At 44.0% G+C, this 17,312-nt stretch overlaps 1 protein-coding gene across 1 annotated transcript; it reads left to right on the plus strand.

Moving 5' to 3' along the window:
• Nucleotides 1–12,801: 12,801 nt before the first annotated feature.
• KHDC3L (KH domain containing 3 like, subcortical maternal complex member) lies at nucleotides 12,802–14,509 on the plus strand. Its single transcript, XM_065911835.1, has 4 exons — nucleotides 12,802–12,967; nucleotides 13,126–13,305; nucleotides 13,572–13,765; nucleotides 13,982–14,509. Exons 1-4 carry the CDS (start codon nucleotides 12,802–12,804, stop codon nucleotides 14,507–14,509), a joined length of 1,068 nt encoding a protein of 355 aa, XP_065767907.1.
• The last annotated feature ends 2,803 nt before the right edge of the window (nucleotides 14,510–17,312 follow it).

The following is a 17,312-nucleotide window of genomic DNA, read 5'->3' on the forward strand; positions in this document are numbered from 1 at the left end:
TGGAAAAAAGTATTCAGTGTGCCTGATTTAGTTAATTATTATTATATAGTTATTAATACTGTGATAGTGATTGAGACTGTGCAGTATTGGCAGATTAAATGTAAAGTGTAAAGCTATGAAACCTTTAGAGGAGAATGGGAGTAATCTTTGGGAACTAAGGCTAAGTTTAAGAGTCCTTAGACTTATCACCAAAAAGTTGATCCATAAAAGAAAAAAAAAAACTGATCAATTGGACCTCACCTAAAAGTTTTGTGAAAAAGTAAAGTGTAAAGCTATGAAACCTTTAGAGGAGAATGGGAGTAATCTTTGGGAACTAAGGCTAAGTTTAAGAGTCCTTAGACTTATCACCAAAAAGTTGATCCATAAAAGAAAAAAAAAACTGATCAATTGGACCTCACCTAAAAGTTTTGTGAAAAAGTCTGTTCATAAGATGAAAAGGTATGGGAATTTCCTGGTGTTTCAGTCTCTAGGATTCCATGTTTTCACTGCCAAGAACATAGGTTCAATCCCTGATCAGGGAACTAACATTCCACATGCAACTTTAAAAAAAATGCAAGCTACAACTGAGAATATTTCCAAATCATATATCCAACAAAGTATTAATATCAAGAATATACAAAGAGTTCTCAAAACCTTAGTATAAAAAAGTCCGTAGAATTAGAAAATAAGCCAAAATACTTCAGTGAAGAGGATATACAGATGGCTAATAAACACATGAAAAAATGTTCCTCATCATTTACTACAAGGGAAACATAAGTCAAAACAGTATACAACTATCAGAATGACGAAGATAAAAATCATAGACAACCTCAAAGTTGATGAGGATTCAGAGAACTAGATCACTCATACCCTGCTGGTGGAAGGTAAAATGGTACAGCAAATTTGGAGATAATCCAGTGGTTCCTCAAATGATTAAACAGAGTTAACACAAGACCCAGCAATTCCTCTCCTAGCTATACACCCAAGCCAAATGAAAACAGATGGCCCCACCAGAAGCTGTATATAAATGTTCATAGAATCTTTTCCTGTAATAGCCAAAAGCTGGAGATAACACAATTGCTTCAACAAGCGAACGGATAAATGGATTGCAAAGCTGCAGTCCATTTATACTGTGGACTATTAGTCAGCAAGAAAAAGAAACCACCGATAGAAGCAACAACCTGGATGAATCTCCAGAGAATTATGCTGCGTGGGAAAAAGAAGCCAACCTTCAAAGTTGACACACTATATAATTCCACTTATATAGAATTATTGAAATAACAAAATTGAAATGAAGAACAGGTTAGTGGTTGCCAGAAATTGAAGAGGAATGGGACCAGAAGGAAGTGAAAAGAAAGTGAAAGTTGCTCAGTCAAGTCCAACTCTTTGCGACCCTATGGATGATACCCCACAATGCTCCTCTGTCTATGGGATTCTCCAGGTAATAATACTGGAATGGGTTGCCATTTCCTTCTCCAGGGGATCTTCCTGACCCAGGAATTGAACCCAGGTCTCCTGCATTACAGGCAGATTCGTTACCATGTGAGCCACCAGGGAACCTGAGAAGGAAGTGTGGTGAGGGGGGCTATAAAAGGGCAAGATGTGGCTACTTGTGGTGACAGAAGTGCTGTCTTGACTATGACAGGGTTAGCATCCTGGCTGTGACACTGTTTTGCAAGATGTTACCACTGGGGGAAAATTGAGTAAGAGTGTGTGGAAGATACTACAACTGCATCAAATTTCTTACAACTACATGTGAATCTACAATTATCTCAAAAAAGTTTAATTAAAATAATAAAATAGAGGGACTACCCTGGTGGCCCAGTGGCTAAGACTCCGTGCTCCCAAAGCAGAGGCCAGGGTTCAATGCCTGGTCTAGGAGCTAGATCCCACTTGCTGCAACTAAGAGTTCAAATGCCACAACTTAAATGCCATATCCTGCATGCCGTAACTAAGACCCAGTGCAGCCAAATAAATATTTTTTTAATAAAATAAAAAATTTTTAAAAATCTCAAAATCTGTCTGACTGTAAGTCCTGATCTAGGGATCCCTCTTTAGCTGCCACACACCATTATGTCCTGCTGGTATTGGAAGCTAGATAGTTAAAAGTTAACACAGTATTAGAAGTCCTAACCAGAGCAATTAGTCAAGGAAAAAAAAAACAACTGTCTAAATTGGAAAGGAAGAAGTAAAACTGTCACTATTGTGGATGACATGATTTTAGATAAAGACTCCATCTAAAAACTGATATAAATAATAAATGAAGAGAGTATAGTACACAATCAACATTCAAAAATCTATTGCATTTCTATACACTAACAATGAGGTAGCACAAAGAGAAATTAAGAAAATAATCCCATACATGATCACAACAAAATGAAGACGATCTACAAATAAATTTAGCAAGGAGGTAAAAGATTTGTACAGTGAAAATTATAATACACTGTTGAAAGAAATTGAAGATACAAATAAATGGAAAGTTATTCTGTTCTTATGGATTGGAAGAATTAATATTGTTTAATACATACTTTGCGTAAAGCAAATGACTGACTCATTACAATCACTATAAAAATCCCAAGGACATTTTTAACAGAAATAGAACAAAAAATTCTAAAATTTATATGGAACCAAAAAGATTCCAAATAGCCAAAGCAATCATGAGGGGAAAAAAGAACAAAGCTGGAGGTATAATAATCCCTGATTTCAAACAATATAACAAAGCCATAGTAATCAAAACAGCATGGTATTGGCAGAAAAGCAGATACATAGATGAATAGAACAGAATTAAGAACCAAAGAAATTAACCCACATGTATAAAGATGATTAATTTACAACAAATTAGCAAATAACTAATAGAATGGAGAAACTAATAGAACTAATAGAATGGAGAAAACAGTCTTCAATAAAAGGTGTTTGGAAAACTAGAGAGACACATTCAAAAGACTGAAACTAGACAACTATTTTCACACCATATACAAAGATCAACTCAAAATGGATTAAAGACATGAATGTAAGACCAGGGACCATAAAACTCCCAGAAAACATAGGCAGTACATTCTTTGACATTGGTCTTAGCAATATCTTTATAGATTATGTTTCCTTGGGCAAGGAAAACAAAAGCAAAAATAAACAAATGGGACTACATCAAACTAAAAAGCTTTGCACAGCAAAGGAAACCTTAGACAAAACAAAAAGACAACCTACCATCTGGGAGAAGATATTTGCAAGTGATATATCCAATAAGGAGCTAATATCCAAAATCAATCAAGAATGCACACAACAACAAAACACAGACAACCCAATTTATAAAATGGGCAGAGGAGATGAATAGATATTTTTTTGAAGGAAAGCATACAGATGGCCAACAAGTGCATGAAAAGGTGTTCAACAACACTATTAGGGAAATGCAAATTGAAGCTACAATGAAGTATCTCCTCACACCTGTTAGAATGGCTATTATCCAAAAGTGAAGAAATAACAAGTGTTGGCCAGTATGTGGAAAAAAGGAAACCCTCATACAGTGCTGGTGGGAATGTAAATTGGTGCAGCCATTGTGGAAAATGGTATGGAGGTGTCCAGCTATCCTACTTCTGGATATTTATCCAAAAAAAATTAAAAAACACTAACTCAAAAAGACACATGCACCTCTCTGTTCAACACAGCATTATTTACAATAGCCAAGATATCAAAACAAGCTGCGTGTTCATCAATAGATGCATATGTGGCCTTTATATATAATGGAATATTTGTTGTTGTTGTTCAGTTGCTAAGTCATCTCTGACTCTTTGTGACCCTATGGATTGTAGCACAGCAGGCCTCCCTGTCCCTCACTATCTCCTGGAGTTTTGGGAATATTACTCAGCCATAAAAAGATGAAATATTGCTATTTATGACAACTTGCATGGACCTTGAGTGTATTATGCTAAGTGAAATAAGTCAGACAGAGAAAGATAAATACTGTATTTTACTCACATGGGGAATATTAAAAAAATAAATAAATGAAGAAACCAAACCAGACAAAAACCAACAGGTAGGTACAGAGAACAAAATAGTGGCTACCAAAGGGGTAGGGGTAGGGTAGGGTGAAATGGGTAAAGGGGATTAGCTGTATGGTGATAGATGGAAGTTAAAATTTTGGTGGTGAGCACACTCTAGGGCAGAGCTTCCCTGGTAGCTCAACTGGTAAAGAATCTGCCTGCAGTGCAGGAGATCCCAGTTCTATTCCTGGGTCAGGAAGTTCCCCTGGAGAAGGGATCGGCTACCCACTCCAGTATTCTTAAGCTTCCCTGGTAGCTCAGCTGGTAAAGAATCTACCTGCAATGCAGGAGACCTGGTTTCGATCCCTGGGTTGGGAAGATCCCCTGGAGGAGGGCATGGCAACCCACTCCAGTATTCTTGCCTGGAGAATCCCCATGGAAGGGGAGCCTGGCAGGCTACAGATCATGGCGTCACAAAGAGTCCAATGCAACTAAACATAGCACGGCACACTCTAGGGTGTGCAGAAGAAGAAATAACCATATTGTACACATGGAACTTATATAATGTTATAAGCCAATACTATAATCAATAAATCAATTTTAAAAATAAAATTTCCAGAGGAAAAAAGAAAAAGATTCTCTCAGAAGAAGTCAAGTCTTTGACAAGACTGGGTACTTCATGAGGACAAAAGCTCCAGTTCCTCCTAAACTTCCCTTCGTTTATGCCCACGGCCTCACTCACAGCCTGAAAACTACTTCCCTTATGGAAGAAATTAAAACCCTTCCATCGCTCATCAAAGTCAGTAAGGGCCTCCACTATGACAGGCATTTTGTGAGTTGCTGAAAGACACTTCTTAAAAACAGTCTTTGTCCTGAAGAGGGAAATTGCAGGACAAAGCAGGAAATTGCAAAGTGGTATCACAGGTACTAGGAAGCAGGAGGCACAAGGCGTTGCTGGAGAACATAAGGCCATGAATCCAGTGAAGAGGTGCATCAGTTCAGGTTCTCCAGAGAGACAAAACCAGAAGGGGACACACACACACACACACACACACACACACAGGATTATTTCAAGGAATTGGCTTATGCAATTGTGTATTCGGCAGATCTGAAATCTGTAGGGCAGGCTGGCAGGGGATGATTAAAATTTTGGGTGGTGAAGATTACAGAACATTGTGGACACATTCAATGCCACTAAGTTGTACAAATTATTGAAAAATTGAGCTGATGTGACAGAAGTCTTTCTTTTGCAGGGAAACCTGGTCTCCTTCTGGAGGACTGTCCACATTATCAAGGATACTGTTGTTTACTTAAAATCAATTGATTGTAGATGTTAATCACACTTACAGAATACCTGCATAGCAAAACTGCATTGGTATTTGAATAAATAGCTGAATACCATAGACAAACCAAGTGTATTCATGAAACTAACCATTATAAGGAGTATCTTAGGAGACTCCCATAGAGTAGTGGCATCTAAGCATTTCCTCAACTTCCTTTTTCCTATTAATCTCTTTGCCTCTCATGTCTCCCTGATCACATCCAAAGCCAAACAAACCCCATATCACAGTTGACCCAAATGTCCCCTGCTCCTTCTGCAGAACCTGCTTCAATAGTCCTTCCTTCTCTCATGACTTCTTACCTTAGTCTGGAAACATGATTCATCCTAAAAGAGTCAGCTTTCAATTCCTAATCTCCCATTCCACCTGTAGCCCAGGCTACAGTCTTCCTGTTCCCCAAATTCCTCCAAAAAACAATTCATACTCCTGTGAACCACACTAACTCCTTAATGCTTTATGGCACTTGCCTCTGCATTTCAATGGAATTCATTCTCTCTAGACCTGCACTGTACAATGTAAGCAAAATACCTCATTAGTAATTTATATTGGTTACATGTCAAAATGATAATACTTTAAATATACTGACCTAAATAAAATATATTAATAACATTCATTTCACATTTCTTTGTACTATAGCTATGAAAAAATTAGAAATTACGTGTCACACATTATGTTTCAATTGGGCAGTATTGCTCTAGGTAGTTTCCTACAAGCCCCTGTGTGTCTAATCCAACAATGCTTTCCACATTTCTTATCCTGTTTGCACTGATTTTCTTCTGCTCCTTCTTGACACTCCTGACTTGATGCTTTTCTTGGTCTCTCATTCTCTTTCCTTTTCGTCTTCTCTGCCTCATTCACCCTAGGGAGTTCTGTCCATACTCACGACTTTACCTACCCACATGATAACCTCCAAACCTAGATTTCCAAAATCACTGAATGCTACATCAACAGCCCATTAGAAAGGCACTACACTACTTGTCCCACAGCAAACTCATTGGTTCCCTTTCTTCCTTATGGCGCCTCCTATTTTGTGTTCTAAAACACAGGTCCACATTTGTTCAAAGATGTCCAACAGTGTTTTTTTCTAATCTATTCTAAACATGTCCAACATCAGCTCCAAGTGTCATTGGTTACACCTCTGAAATTATTCACAAACCTCTCACCCTTCCAGATCTGTTTCCATAGGCCATTTGTGTACAAGCAAGTACAACCTGTAAATGAGCAGGACGCAGATGGGAGATCAAATAAAATTCTATCCATGACTGCTGCTGCTGCTAAGTCACTGCACTCGTGTCCGACTCTGTGAGACCTCTGTCCCTGGGATTCTCCAGGCAAGAACACTGGAGTGGGTTGCCATTTCCTTCTCCAATGCATGCATGCATGCTAAGTCACTTCAGTCATGTCTGACTCTGTGTGACCCTATGGACAGCAGCCCATCAGGCTCCTCTGTCCACAGAATTCTCTAGGCAAGAATACTGAAGTAAGTTGCCATTTCCTTTTCCACTATCCATGGTTACCTTAGGGTAATGAGTGGTAGGACACGAATCTGGCATTTTACTGTGTACACTAATGGATTTTGTTTTTAATTATGATTATGTTTATTTTGCCATGCCTCTGAAAACTAGTTTTTAAAATACTATAAATTAAAACTAGGTTAAAGTAGAATGGAAAGGAAAACTCTACTTATTTCCTATTTCTATTCTACTTTCACCATCAGAGTTAATTTATTAATAGCTTATTTTGATTCATTTCAGAATTTTTCTAAACATATACATAGATAAATCAATACAGAGTTTTTAAGGTTTACACTGTATATCAGTTCAGTTCAGTCACTCAGTCATGTCCAACTCTTTGAGACCCCCATGGACTGAAGCACACCAGGCTTCCCTGTCCATCACCAACTCCCTGAGCTTGCTCAAACTCATGTCCATTGAGTCGGTGATGCCATCCAACCATCTCATCCTCTGTCATCCCCTTCTCTTCCTGCCTTCGATCTTTCCCAGCATCAGGGTCTTTTCCAGTGAGTCAGTTCTTCTCATCAGGTGGCCAAAGTACTGGAGCTTCAGCTTCAGAATCAGTCCTTCCAATGAATATTCAGGACTAATTTCCTTTAGGATGAATTGCTTGGATCTCCTTGCCTTCCAAGGGACTCTCAAGAGTCTTCTCCAACACCACAGTTCAAAAGCATCAGTTCTTTGGTGCTCAGCTTTCTTTGTAGTCCAACTCACACATTCATACATGACTACTGGAAAAACTATAGCTTTGACTAGATGGACCTTCATTGCCCAAGCCATGTCTCTGCTTTTTAATATGCTGTCTAGGTTGGTCATAGCTTTTTTTCCAAGGAGCAAGTGTCTTTTAATTTCATGGCTGCATGAAACTTATTTAATTTCATGGGTGCATGAAAATATATTTAAGTATAGTTGTGATAATAAACCTTACAACCATCCTGATTTGTTTGTAATCTGTCTGCTTTTTAAGCATTGAAACCACATTTATGTTTGATTTGATATTTTAACGAAAAATCTATGAAAATTTGATTACATATATTAAGGCATTTAAAGTTTCAATAACACTTAGCTAAGTTAATAAATTCTATTATAATAGCTATGGAAGCAGTTGCTTAATTTTGAGGAAATATTAAGTTTTATTGCATATAATTAGTAACCATTTCCTTGGCATTTAACCAAGTACAAATAGATGTCTTCTCCACTCAGAGAAGTCCTGTTAACAATAGATGCTACACACCAGATTTGGAGGAAACTGCCAGTTAGGACATGTGTTCGTCAACAAATACACGCCCAGTGCCTCCTCCATGCAGATGCTCTTCAAGATGTTGAGGGTGCATCGGTGAACAAACAAACAAAGATCCGTGTCCTTGCGGCTCCTGTAGTTCAGTGCCTGCCCTACACTGGGGACACAATAGGGATAAGAGAGACCAGAACGCTCATTATCCGTGTGGAGTTTAAGTTTTCAGTGGCCAGAAAGAGACAACAGGTTGCTGAACAGAGTATGTAAAACAGAGGAAAGGGAAACAGGAGTGAGAGATCACCAGCACTGTGTCCTGAGAATGCTTCATGGAGCCTTGCATTTGAGAGGAAATGTCAAGGGGAGGGAGCATTAGGCTTTGTTTGTTTTTTCTTATTTATTTGCATTAATTATGTCTATTTAATAGCAGCAATAGTATACATGTTGTTTCACAACTTCCTTTTTTTCCACTTCCTAGACTACAAACATATATTTTTTACATCCCTATAAATGTAGATCTATATCATAATTACCAGGTCTCCTAAGTTTTTAAACAGTTAGGTTCTTTGAAACATTCAAATTATTTGGAGCTGTTTATCTGTGTCTTTCTCTTGCATTTTTCTTAAGCTGAGCACGTCTAAATGAGAGGGTTGAAGGTATTGTGTGTAAGAACTGTAATACACACTGTGCAGCAGAGAGCTTCTCTGCACTGGTACGTCCCAGATTCAGGGAGAAGCCCACCCTTCTATTGACCTTGGACTTTGTGAAGTCTCTACCCTCTCCAGGCTGGTCCTGCTACTGATAGTGCATGCTCAGTTGCTTGGTCTTCTTCAGCTCTTGGAAACCCCATGGACTATGGCCCACCAGGCTCCTCTGTCTGTGGGATTCTCCAAGCAAGAATACTGAAGTGGGTTGCCATGCCCTCCACCAGGAGATCTTCCCCACCCAGGGGTCAAACCCAGGTCTCCGGCATCACCTGCATTTGCAGGTGGGTTCTTTACCACTAGCACCACCTGCTGCTAAGTTGAGAGAAAACCAGAAAAACGTGTCCTGCCTGCACACTAGAGAAGTGTTTTCCTTCAGTCTCAAACAAGGAGGGAAATAAATACACGCCCCTAAGGACCAGTTCAAGAGATGGAAAGACAGTAAGAGAACTCACCGGCCACACTGGGCCAGAAGCATCACCAGAATCAGGATGGTCCCTTGGTCTCCCTGCGCCCAGCAGTGTCCCGCCCAGGGGACCCCCGGGGTTCTAGGGGCCTGCTTGTTCAGGCTGGGAGCAGGCTCTGGCTGGGGACTGATTCCTGTCCCCTCCCTCCCTTGGCTGCCCTGCTAGCCGGAGCCACTCCCCTACCCCCCTGCTCTGTGTGACGGAGGTGGGGTTCCAGGGCCGGCCAAGTCGATGGTCACAAATACTGTGGCCTGTCTTCACATTGTCTGGGACACCAGCTCCAAGTCCCGGGACTCACTGTGGGTGGCAGGACACTCCAGGGGACCCAGGGCAGCCCACTCAGTGGAGAACCTGGCAGGAAGATCCAAGCAGTCCACACATCACCCTCAGTGCAGGTCCAGTGGAGAAAAACCCACACGCTCCACTTCCAAGCAATGTTTTAGTGCTTACCAGACAACCAAAAACAGTGTAAAGAAAAGGGATAAAACTTTTTTTTTTTTTTAAAGGGAGCATTGGGGTCTCGAGGCCAACTTTTGAATAACAGGAATTCTAAAAAACAAAAGGGGAAAAACGATGAACAAAATAATTTAAAAGTATTTCCCAAAGATTAAAATCAGAAAGGCTGAAATGTCTCAAAAACATCACTGGAAGCTAGGGGACAATGAAGGAAAGAACGAGATTTTGAGGGAAAATTTATTTCCACCCAAGAAACTATACAGCCAGATGTCCAATTAACTGGACATCTGGGAAGATAGAATGAAAATATTTTCAGACATGCTTTCTTTCTCAGGAAAATGATAGAGGATTTACTTCATCAAAATGTAAGGATGTCTCTCTCTGAAGAGAACTAAAATAACTAAACCATTGCCTCAAAGACCCTGTATTTGGTGAGGGGAAACCTGGGGTTCTCAAGGTGAATGCATCCAGGGAACCCCATGTAGTCTGCAACAGAGTCCAAGTTCCCCAACCTTACCTGACCTCCCCCACTTTCTCCAAACCCACCCACACCCTGGACACAGAAACACTCCCAAGTATTTCACCAAGGCTGGTAGTGAAGAACAAAGAAAAGGGTTAATCCTTGTGCTCTTGAAAATTCTAAAGCTAATATTTTAACCCAAACTGGACTCCAAAACTAGGAGACAATGAACAATAACTTAAAAAAAAAAACATATTTCACATCTAGGTCCAATATTCAAGTACTTTAGAATGAAGTAATCTATCTGGCAAGTACTCAGATGGCCATTGAGAATTACAAGGAACTGCAGTATTATATCTAGAAACAGTATAGCAAGAAATTTGCCAGCTGTGAGGTTTCCAAGAGAACTCCTAAACTCTAAACCACCTTTCCCTTGGTTCCATGAAGTAACACATTTCATTTCAAAAATTCACTTGAAACCTGTTTTTATATCTTTTTGTTGCCCACTGCTTTTAAACTCTACCTGAAAAATGCATTTCTCATTTTAATTAATCCAGCACATTAGACACCATGGGACTTCCCTGGTGGCTCAGATGGTAAACTGTCTGCCTATAATGAGGGAGACAAGGGTTCAATCCCTGGGTCAGGAAGATCTCCTGGAAAAGGAAATGGTCTCCCATTCCAGTATTCTTCCTGGAGAATTCCATGTAGAGGAGACTGGCAGGCTACAGTTCATGGAGTCACAGAGAGTGGGACACAACTGAGCAACTAACACGTTCACTTTCTGAATTACCAGTTCCTACAAATCAAATACACAAAACATTAATATATTGAATATAAACTAGTACTTCATCTTAAAGCCACACATATAAACCCATTACTTAATTATATATTTTAAATTGGAATTGCAAAACCATCTGTCTAATATGTTAAATTATCTAAAATATTATAGAAACATAAAACACCATGTATTGGGTTGGCGAAAAATTTCATTCAGATTTTTGCATAAGATGTTACAGAAAAGCCAGATGATCTTTTTTGCTAACCCAATATATGGATCCCTTTCATTTTTAAAACCACTTTGGAGATTAACTAAAGCAAAACAAACCGCTTATACTTTATTTATTTCTTTTTGGCTTCAATGCATCTTCATTGCTTCCTGTGGGGTTTCTCTAGTCATGAGCAACTCACAGACTAGAGCTGGGACGGGAGAGTTGCGGTGCAGGGGCTTAGCTGTATGTGGAATCTTCCTGCAGCAGGGATCAAACCCATGTTCCTGGCATTGGCAGGCAGACTCTTAACCACTAGAAAACCAGGGAAGTCCTAAACTGCTTATATTTAAATTTGTACAATTGGACCAATTTTGACATATAGACACATCCAGTGAAACCACCACTGTAATCAAGATAATGCCCATTCCATCATTCCAACACTAGAAGGGTACCCTAGTGTCTCTTTCCAGTCCCTTCCCCTTTTTACCCCATCCCTAAGCAATCACGCCCTGACTTCTGTCACTATAGATTAGCTTGCATATTCTAGGATTTTACATAAATAAGAGGCTATTTTTTAATACAAGGACTAATACTATGGTTTCAATTCTCTTAAACATTTCTATACCTGATTCTGAAACTTCAAAGAAGTAAAAGATCTCAAGACACATACACACACACATAGGTGACATAACATGCATAGAACTGACAGAACCCTTGTAAGACAACTAAGGAATAAAAATATCATCCTAAAGCATTTTGATACTGGAAAGAGGCTGCACGCCAGAGATTTTCATGGGGATGCTTCCTGAACTGGATTCTTGTAGATGACTGATGGGACCTCACATGTCAATTCCTAGTTGCTGTGTGAATGACTCCATAACCTCCAGAGAAGATGGCTCTGGAGCCCAGATCCTTGGGTTTCAGTTATATGCTCACTTAGCTTCTCTGCCTTCCCACAGAAGTTTCTAATTCTATCCCATGACCCCTTGGAATGGATTTTGCCCTTCTTTGGCTCTGACATCATATTCAGCTTAGATCTCAAGACTTTTAGACCCTGTCAGACCTGTGAATTTCTCATGCACTTCTTTGGCCTCAGAACTCCCACGGAGCATACAAGAAGGAGCCTACCAAGAAACGCACCTGAAAGTGAAAGTCGCTCAGTAGGGTCTGACTCTGCGACCCATGGACTGTAGTCCATGGAATTCTCCAGGCTAGAATACTGGAGTGGGTAGCCTTTGCCTTCTCTATGGGATCTTCCCAACCCAGAGATCGAACCCAGGTCTCCGCATTGCAGACGGATTCTTTACCAGCTGAGCAACCAGGGAAGCCTCCAAAAATGCACCTGGATCTCTGCAAATACGGATTCGCGCCTCTGAAAGCGATCTTCCCGATGTGGGCTCTTTCCTAACATCTCAGGGACTGTCCCAGCCTCTCTCTGTCCACCGCTACGGCTTCCGCAGCTTCCCGGCCGTGGCCGCCCGCGGAGGAAGATTCAAGCGCCGCTCGGCCTTGAGGCCCAGAGCAGCTGCGCCCGCGGGGAAGCAGCAGCAGCTGCGGGTTTGCGAAGCCAGGTCTGCGAGCCAATGAGAAGGGCGCGGGGTGGGGCGGCGCTGGCCAAAAGCCCTTGAAGTGCGCGGGCTCCGGCTGCTTTTGCGGTGTACGGCGGCGGGGCCACAGCATGGCCGCTCCCAAGCGGTTTCCGACGCTCGTTCAGCTGGAGCAGCGAGGGAAGCTCTTCGAGGTGCTCGGCAACCTCACCAAGCGGCCCTACTGGTTTCACTCCGAGTACCTGAAAAGCCCGAAGGCAGTTCACCTGGAGGCCTGGCTGGTGGAAGCGATCTTCGGTGAGTGGGCCCGAGAGGGGAAGTCAAGGCCGTCGCTCGGCCCCGGGATGGCCGCGTCCTCGGCAGGCCTCTCCGGCGGCCGGGGCTGCCCTCCAGCGCCCCTGCTGCCGCCTCCCCTCCCGCCCCCGCTGCTAACGACATATTTGCCTCCCGAGCAGGCCGGGGTGGAGAACACATCCCGCATGTCGAGTGTGTGTCACAGACCCTGCTTCACGTTCATCAGTGGGACCCGGACGGCGAGGCTGAAATCTTGATATTTGGCCGGCCTTATTACCAGCAGGATGTATCCAAGATGATCATGAACTTGGCTGACTATCACCGTCAACTCCGGGCGCGAAGTACGCGGATGGGAACCATGAAAGGCACCCTAGGCAGGCCCCGGGTTCTTGGGAGAGGTCCTGATGCTTCCCGGCTGTGCCTGGGTAGCGGTCTCATACTTTTAGTTCTCCTGGGAGAGGGTGTCCTCTTTGTAAGGGATCTAGAAGAGCGAACTGACCTCCTGTTTTCAGATTTCGGACCCCTAGTCCCGCAGCCCGAACGGATCACCCCCTTTGTGGGACGCATGGGACACAGGTGCGACTTCCTCTCTCTGCTCTTTTTCCAGGTTCTGAGAAGGCTCCTGCCCGAGAGGCCGGGGCCCAGCGATCCCCCGACGCAGTCCAGGAGGTCGGGACCCAGCGATCGCCCGACGCAGTCCAGGAGGCCGGGACCCAGCGGTCCCCCGACGCAGTCCAGGAGGCCGGGACCCAGCGGTCCCCCGACGCAGTCCAGGAGGCCGGGACCCAGCGGTCCCCCGACGCAGTCCAGGAGGCCGGGACCCAGCGGTCCCCCGACGCAGTCCAGGAGGCCGGGACCCAGTGGTCCCCCAGCGCATTCCAGCAGGCGGCGATTCAGCTGTCACCCGGGAAAGCCCGGGAGACGGGGACCCAGCAATCCCCCAGCGCTGCCCGAGAGGCCGGGACCCAGCGATCTCCCAGCGCAATCCAGCAGGCGGCGACCCAGTTGTCAGCCAAGAAAGTCCGGGAGACTGGGACCCAGCGATCCCCCAGGGTTGCCCGAGAGGCGGCCACCCAGCGGTCCCCCGGCGCAGCCCGCGAGGCGGCCACCCAGCGGTCCCCCGGCGCAGCCCGCGAGGCGGCCACCCAGCGGTCCCCCGGCGCAGCCCGCGAGGCGGCCACCCAGCGGTCCCCCGGCGCAGCCCGCGAGGCGGCCACCCAGCGGTCCCCCGGCGCAGCCCGCGAGGCGGCCACCCAGCGGTCCCCGGGCGCAGCCCGCGAGGCGGCCACCCAGCGGTCCCCGGGCGCAGCCCGCGAGGCGGCCACCCAGCGGTCCCCGGGCGCAGCCCGCGAGGCGGCCACCCAGCGGTCCCCGGGCGCAGCCCGCGAGGCGGCCACCCAGCGGTCCCCGGGCGCAGCCCGCGAGGCGGCCACCCAGCGGTCCCCCGGCGCAGCCCGCGAGGCGGCCACCCAGCGGTCCCCCGGCGCAGTCCGGGAAGCCGGCACCCAGAGCTTCCTCGAAGTTACGCGGGATCCCAGTTTCTGAAGGCGTTCCGCGCTCAGGAGCAAGAGAGCCAGGCAAGGTCCAAGTGAAAGCCCCTCCTGGAAACCTGTACTCCTAGGTCCCGTTCTGCTGCAGAAGCTGAGAAAAGAATGGTGTGGGTTTTTGATTTCCCTGGTCCCCGCCACTCCCTGTTAAAGATTTGCAAACATGAATCTAAAGAGTTCTAATAAAGAATCCAACTTCCCTAACGTCTGTTATTAATAACTGGCAGAGAGACGCGGAGGGAGAAGCACCTTCCTCTAGCATCAGCTATTGCTCTGGACTGCTTTCGATCGAGATACACGCGTGCGAAGTCGCTTCAGTCGGGTCTGACTCTCTGCTATCCTGTGGGCTGTAGCCTCCTCATTCCATGGGATTCTCTAGACAAGAATTCTAGAGGTGGTTGCTATGCTGTTCACCAGGGGCTCTTCCCCACCCTGGCATCCAACCCGCGTCTCTGACGTCTCCCGATTGGCAGGCAGGTTCTTGACAGCTAGCGCCACCTGGGAGGCCCGCTACCCAACGCAGATGAGAGCTTTATTTTCCACCCGCCCGGGGCCGCAATCACTCCCGCCTCAGTCAGGGGCTTCCCCGGTGCTCCCTCACCGCGCGCGCCTGGCTTTGCAAGGTGAGGGACCTCCAGGGCCGGCCAGTCTGTCCTCATGGGAAAACTTTCCAAGCCTGCGATGTTTCTACTCAGTATCATGGGACGCGAAAATTGGGTTTCAACCCGGGCCTCACGGCTGGGTGCAAGTGACTTACCAGCTTGAGCAACTGCTGGCTAGGAGGGAAAACTGAAAGGGCCAGGGCAATCCAGCGGTCTTCTCAAAGTCCAGCGCGGGTGAAGTCATTGAGACACAAGCAGTGCTGGTAACTCTTCCCGACCAATTAGTAACCCCAGGAGTAGGGTGCTCTTTGTCACTTTAAGATTGAAACATACTTGACATGTAAATTCAAGGTGTGTAAATTTAAATTTACTGTGTAATTTAAGGTGTACAACACCTCTATCAGTTTGGCTTCCTGCCGACTGGGATGCTGGTCCCCTCACTAGAAGTAAAATGTTAACAGCTGGATGTTAGGATTAAAAAAAAAAAAACACACACCAATCAAAGCACGAATCAATTTAGTGCTATGAAATTTTCATTTTAAAAATACAAGGAAACCCAATTTTAAAGAGCAGGCAGTGGTATGTCTGCCGTAGACTCTCTAGTCACTACTAATGACCACTCCAATTTAAAATAAGCTTTTGGTTTATGAGGGAATAAAGATGCAAAGCTGAATTTACAAACAGGTTATCAACTATTTTCAGAAGAGCCAAGGGAAGCCTAGGCTGAGTGAGCCCTAAACATTTAAGACTTAATACAGACTGAAAGGTCCAATTGAGGCTACATCAGAGAAGAATTAAGACTCATTCTTGATCCCCCTCCTCCCCTCCCCTCCAGCTCTAAGTAGTACACACCTTTCAACAGTTTAACTTGCACTTTACCTAATTGTATACACCTTTTTTCTCTTTCTAGCAGCTTGATTTTCCTGAGGATGGTTACAGTTTCATTTAGACCTCCCCTTAGTGGTCAGTTAGTTTCCCAAATTACTCAATTACAAACTGCTGTCTTTAATTCCTACTTGCATCCTTCAGGCCTCCTAAATGGAGATCCACGAACGTCAGTGTTCACAACAGCACGATTTACAGTAGCCAAGATATGGAAGCAGCCTGAGTGGCCAATAACAGAAGAATGAATAAAGAAGATGTGGTACATACATACACAATGATACATTACTTAGCCATAAGAATGAAATTGTCACTTCCAACAACATGGATGGACCTAGAGTATTATGCTTAGTGAGTTAAGTCAGAGAAAAACAAATGCTGTTATCACTTGTATATGGAATCTAAAAAATAAACTAATATATATAACAAAACAGAAATAGACTTATAGAGAACAAACTAGTGGTTACCAATGACGACGAGGTAGGGGATGGGCAAGATAGGGGAATATAACCAAAAGATACAAGCTACTATGTATACAATTAATAGGCAACAAGGGTCCCTTCTTGTGCAGCACAGGGACATGGAGCCATTATTTTGTAATAACTTTAAGTGGAGTATAAGCTGTAAAACTACTGAACCACTATGTTGTACATCTAAAACTAACTTAATATTTAAAATCAACTCTACTTAAATTCTAAAAAGTATTGTTTTAATCCTGAATAATTCTGGAAACAGTGACTCTTGCACATTTCTGCAAGTAAAATGACTGAGGGTTAGTAAAGAGGTCAGCCTAAACAGGTTTTGAACAGGTTGACTAGAGGCACCAAAGAAAAAGGTTCGCTGTTGACAGACTGGAAACCGCCTGAGCTAGCCATGGAGCTCACATGACAGCCTGGCCAGGCCCTCCTGCCGCTCCACTTCGGCTGTGCGAGGTTGGCTCCATTTCACTACTTCCCTTATCAGAATTCCTGAACTCCACACTTTTGATCAAAACAAGGCCTCTTAAAATATCACTGTTAAGAATGGGAAAAAAAAAACATGTGCTTCCTGATGTGATGCACTGTGAGACACAGTATGATTTACCCAATATTTTTGCCAAAAATATACAACCTAGATCTAACCATGAGGAAGCACCAAAAAAAAACAACAGGATTTGTGAGCAAGAAAAAGATAAATGCAGGTTGTTTGAGAACAGTGAATCCTGCTTGCACACTTTAGGGTCAGTGTAAACAGGTTGGTAGCAAATCCTTTAGTGTAGAGGGTGTCTTTCAGTGGGTTCACTAGAGCTATCAAAATTTACAATGTGAGTTATTTATG

The sequence above is a fragment of the Muntiacus reevesi genome, chromosome 19, assembly GCF_963930625.1.
Source record: "Muntiacus reevesi chromosome 19, mMunRee1.1, whole genome shotgun sequence".
Classification (NCBI taxonomy): Eukaryota; Metazoa; Chordata; class Mammalia; order Artiodactyla; family Cervidae; genus Muntiacus; species Muntiacus reevesi.